Source organism: Engraulis encrasicolus, chromosome 16 (genome assembly GCF_034702125.1).
Source record: "Engraulis encrasicolus isolate BLACKSEA-1 chromosome 16, IST_EnEncr_1.0, whole genome shotgun sequence".
In the NCBI taxonomy this organism is placed as follows: Eukaryota; Metazoa; Chordata; class Actinopteri; order Clupeiformes; family Engraulidae; genus Engraulis; species Engraulis encrasicolus.
In genome coordinates, this window is record NC_085872.1 from 19614360 (window position 1) to 19619359 (window position 5000).

Here is a 5000-nt window from a genome sequence, read left to right on the forward strand (position 1 = left end):
CCGTTGGGCCGAGAGACTAGTCTCTTGGCCCAGCGGTATCGTACTGTGTCTCCCATTGCCGAACCGTTGTAGTTGACGAGGTCGCACGTTCGATCCCCGAGGGGGGTGAACAGGTGCAAGATGACCTCCGTCACAGTGGTGCCGAAACCCGGGATGGGAGTGAGGTTTAAGGGGGAGAAGTGTAACGGAGGCTAACTAGCACAGAGTTGGCGTGGAACGTTGGTAAAACCTCCCTCCGATAGCCTCATACAGTCTCGTGCCGTTGGGCCGAGAGACTAGTCTCTTGGCCCAGCGGTATCGTACTGTGTCTCCCATTGCCGAACCGTTGTAGTTGACGAGGTCGCACGTTCGATCCCCGAGGGGGGTGAACAGGTGCAAGATGACCTCCGTCACACTACCATCTTTGGCATTTACAGTAGGCACTAAAGGGTCAAGAGGTCATCCAATAGGCGTTGATACGTACAGGTATTCCAGGTGTTCCAGCCAGCCCGTCCGTGCCCCTTACGCCCTGGAAACACACACACATGTACAGAGTCACTGGCTGGATACGGGTTAGGCACTGCTGAAGATTTTTTATCTGTCAATGGCCGGAAAACTGTAGGCGACTATGTAGTAATGATACTGAAAAAATGGCCCAGATAAAGCTAAAATGCGGTAAGCTTTAACTTTAAAGGTACACTGTATAATATGTTTAGTAGTTTATACTAGTATAGTTTAGTTTAAACATTTTAGCTGCCAAACTTACTGTGCTTTTGTCATACTAGTAAATATTGGTTTATTGCTTTGTAAATAGTAATGAAAAAAATAGTTGCAATACCTACTCTGGCCACCCACTTACACAGTGCACCTTAAAGATGAGGTAGTAGGCTTCACTGTCAGCTTTGTCCAAATGTTATTGCCGAAATGACAGAAAGCCATGACATAACAGCTTGCACATGTAGGCAAGGTTATCTATAAAATATAGAGGGTGTGTATATACGGATGTTTGAACAGGTGTGTGACACAGGTGAGTGTGTGGTGTGCTCCACTGATCTGATGAGTTGCTGCATTACCTGACTGCCTTTGGGCCCGGGATCACCTGCCTCTCCCTGTCAGAAAGGAGAAGTCGTGGGATAACAATGGTGAGATACAATCCATCAAAAATGTGTTAATTCATTCATTCATTCATTCATTCATTCATTCATTCATTCATGCACTTTGTATAGTGCCGTTGGCTATGATGATGTCCTCGATTGTAAGTCGCTTTGGTTAAAAAGTGTCTGCCAAATGCAATGTAATGTAATGTAATGTAATGTAATGCAATGTCATTCATTCATTCATTCATTCATTCATTCATTCATTCATTCATTCATTCATTCATTCATTCATTCATTCATTCATTCATTCATTCAGCGTTTGTATTGACATCCTTTCTGCCTTTTCTTCATCATAGATGAAAACATCACTCTTGCTAAAGTAGGTTATTGCACCACTTGATTAGTTCCTTAGTAGTGTGAAAATGTGCAACGGCACTTCAACACTCGAAGGCCATTCTAGAGAGCACTGGAGGACACCCACGTTGTTCCTACCGCTACTGGATTCGACTCTGTTTCTACACATAACAAACTTCTGGGTTTAACATTGATACAAATACACTCAAAAATGAACTGGCTTCTACAATTGTTAGAGATATATTTTAACAGTGAATGGTTTCTGCCATAGAGGTACAGTGGATTATTTTACACACAGGCCCCTCTACCACAGAGATGTATTTATACAGCCACTGGCTTGTGGCTTTTAGCCATTCTGCCATAACGATATAGTGATGCATTCACTGACTTCTTCTAAAGCGATATATTGATACGTTGACAGGATTCTGCTATAGCGATATATTGATTCGTTGACAGGATTCTGCTATAGTGATATATACATTCGTTGGCCTCTGCCATATATATACATGAACATTGTTATGTATTATTAGCAAGCCATTAGTTATTTATTATTATGGTTATTATTTACACAGCCATGGGCTTCTCGCTATGCTAGAGTACGGTACGTACCTTGTGACCTTTGAACCCTGGCATGCCCCTGCTTCCAGGCGGCCCCTCTGGCCCCGGCATCCCATCCGTCCCCTGTGACAGGTGAACACAGCGAAACATTCATTCATTTAAAAGGTAGCGCTTCATTCAAATGTTCACATGCAAGCCACAAATACATGCCTAACTATCTTGCCCACAGCCACACACACACAAACGGGCACGCACGCATGCATGCACACAAGCATGGACACACACGCACGCACACACATGCACGCTACACAAACACAGACATCAGGGACAAATATAACACTGCAGGGATGATGTCTATGGCAAGGTCCATAGGTGGATGACTTAAGTAAGAGTATGGGCTTTTTAGGTGATGTTAAAGTTACTATGGTTTCGTGACAAAAAGGTGGACCTTCATTTAAGCCTACTATCATCACGGTCATCAATGTCTGAATCCAACTTTCAACACATCCTGTGTGTAGTAGAAAATATTTTGCCGTCACTAATGTTTTATCTCACACCCTAATGGGGTTTCTACTCATTCTGAAAACAAGTGATAAACCGGGTGCATCACCTGATAAGATCAGCGGAAACTAGAATGGGGCTATGGGGATTTTTCTGTTACCTCGACTGAGCAATGTGTGTGTGTGTGTGTGTGTGTGCGTGTGTGTGTGTGTGTGTGTGTGTGTGTGTGTGTGTGTGTGTGTGTGTGTGTGTGTGTGTGTGTGTGTGTGTGTGTGTGTTGACGGTGAGGTGTTTCCACGTTCCCTGCTACTTTTAGCGGAACACCACAGGCCAACATTCATGTTGTGTAACACACACACACAAAGACACACACACAAAGACACACACACACACACACACACACACACACACACACACACACACACACACACACACACACACACACACACACACACACATAAACGCAGGCACGCATGCACACGCACACGCACACACAAACGCAGGCAAGCATACACACGTGCACACAAGCATGCACACACGCACGCACGCATGTACACAATGTACACACACATGTACACACGTATGCATGCATGTACACGCGTAGGCACACACATGTACGCTGCACAAAAATAGACACCAGGAACAAATAAAACCTTGCAGGGATGATGTCTAGCCTGATCCTGACCATCCCATAATACTACCATTTCGTTTCCTATTCATGATCTGGAGGTTGTGTGATCTGACGCGATTCCAGGAAGCGGGAAGTTTGCACTCAGTTATGGTTTGAAATGATTGGACAGCTCTCACCCAATCACCGACAGTTGCTCAACAACAACATAGCGCAGACCAGAGCCATTGGTGCAGACCTAAATTGGATTCATTGATGACCTTGATGATAGTGGGTTTAAATGAAGGTCAACATTGCGTCCTCCCCCTTTTGCCACCACGTGGGTCGCTTATTCGCTTATTGGCTGTTTTCTGGCGAGGGTTTACCGGTCAGATCCACACCGCTCACATCGCTCCACAGAAAACAGGGGCCAGACTAGTAGTGGAGGCAATTCTTTCGCGGAAGTACGTAGGATGGCGTGCAAGGCTAGATGATGTCTATGGCAAGGTCCATAGGGGGATGTTGTAAATAAGAGAGTGTGGACACTTTAGGTGATGCTAAAGTTACTATGGTTTTGTGACAATTGATATGCATGCGCCCTTATGTCTCCTCAAGAAGCTGGATGCAGTTTATCATTCAGCATTGCGATTTGTAACAGGTGCCCCCTCAAGAACCCACCATTGTGATCTGTACTCTAAAGTCCAATGGCCATCCTTGTATTTAAGGCGTAAATTGCATATGTTACTTTTTATTGCAAAGGCACTGTTGGGCAAACTTCCCTATTATATCTGTAATTTATTGACTTTTTGTACTTTATCTTATGGCACACGTTCCTCACACAGGTTACTACTACAATCTTGTACTCCTCGCACTGAATTAGGGAAAACAGGCTTTTCTTTTTATGCTCCATATCTATGGAATGAGTTGCAGAAGATATTATGTATGGACTCTCTGCCCTCATTAGAGATTTAAAAAAGGCAAATTAATACAGTATACACATAGGAGTGTCATTGTTTCTGACTATGCAGCACATAGGCTACTTTTTATCTCAAAATACGTTTTATGTAAACTTATTCTTCTTAATGTGTTTTTTGTACATTTATTTTCCTTTTTGTCTATGTGTTTGTCTGTGTCTGTAACTATATGTATGCTGCCATTTTGACCAGGACTCCCTGGCAGAAGAGACTGTAGTCTCAATGGGACAATCCTGGCTAAATAAAGGATAAATGAAACAACAATGTTGACCTTCATTTAAGCCTACTATCATCACGGTCATCAATGTCTGAATCCAACTTTCAACACATCCTGTGTGTATTGGAAAATATTTTGCCGTCACTAACGCTTTATCTCACACCCTAATGGGGGTTTCATCTCATTCTGAAAACAAGTGATCGATAGGGTGACGGCATAAGAATATGGTCTCTTTAGGTGATGTTACAGTCACTATGGTTTCTTGACAACAATGTAGAGCTTCATTTAGCCTTTATGAGTAGGGTGAGGATATCCAAAATCACTTGAGGCAGACAAAAGTGTCAGAGAGTTCAAGAAGGTAGGTAGATATGCACACTGCAGAATATGCTACAAAAAAATACAGTTTATTAAATTAAAATAGCAACATTTCGATCAGCACCAAGATCCATGGTGATCGACGAAAAAGTGTTGTTGTACTGTGTGAGGGTATTTTGCCTGAGGGTACTTTGCATAGTGGGGTGTGGGTCTGAGCAGGTGGGGATGGGGGTTGCGGCCAGTCTTGGGTGGGGAGCTGTAGCTGGGTGGGGCAGGGGAGCTGGGTGGGACATGGGTGGTTGGATGTGTGTGTGTGACTGTGGGTTTTGGGAAGGGGCTAGCAATAGGATTCTGGGTTGAGGTGCATGTGTTTTGGGGAAATGCTGTGTAATTGTGGG

The 5000-nt window shown here is 43.8% G+C and overlaps 1 protein-coding gene across 1 annotated transcript in view; it reads right to left on the reverse strand.

The window, feature by feature from the left end:
* The window catches only part of si:ch211-106n13.3 (vWFA and Collagen domain-containing protein), an 83805-nt gene that overhangs the window by 11118 nt on the left and 67687 nt on the right, over positions 1 to 5000 (reverse strand). Inside the window, exons 21-23 of the mRNA XM_063219919.1 lie at positions 2040 to 2111; positions 1053 to 1088; positions 464 to 508 (exon numbers count right to left, since the gene is read on the reverse strand). Coding sequence (XP_063075989.1) covers positions 464 to 508; positions 1053 to 1088; positions 2040 to 2111 — 153 coding nt within the window. The remainder of the gene's footprint in view (positions 1 to 463; positions 509 to 1052; positions 1089 to 2039; positions 2112 to 5000) is intronic.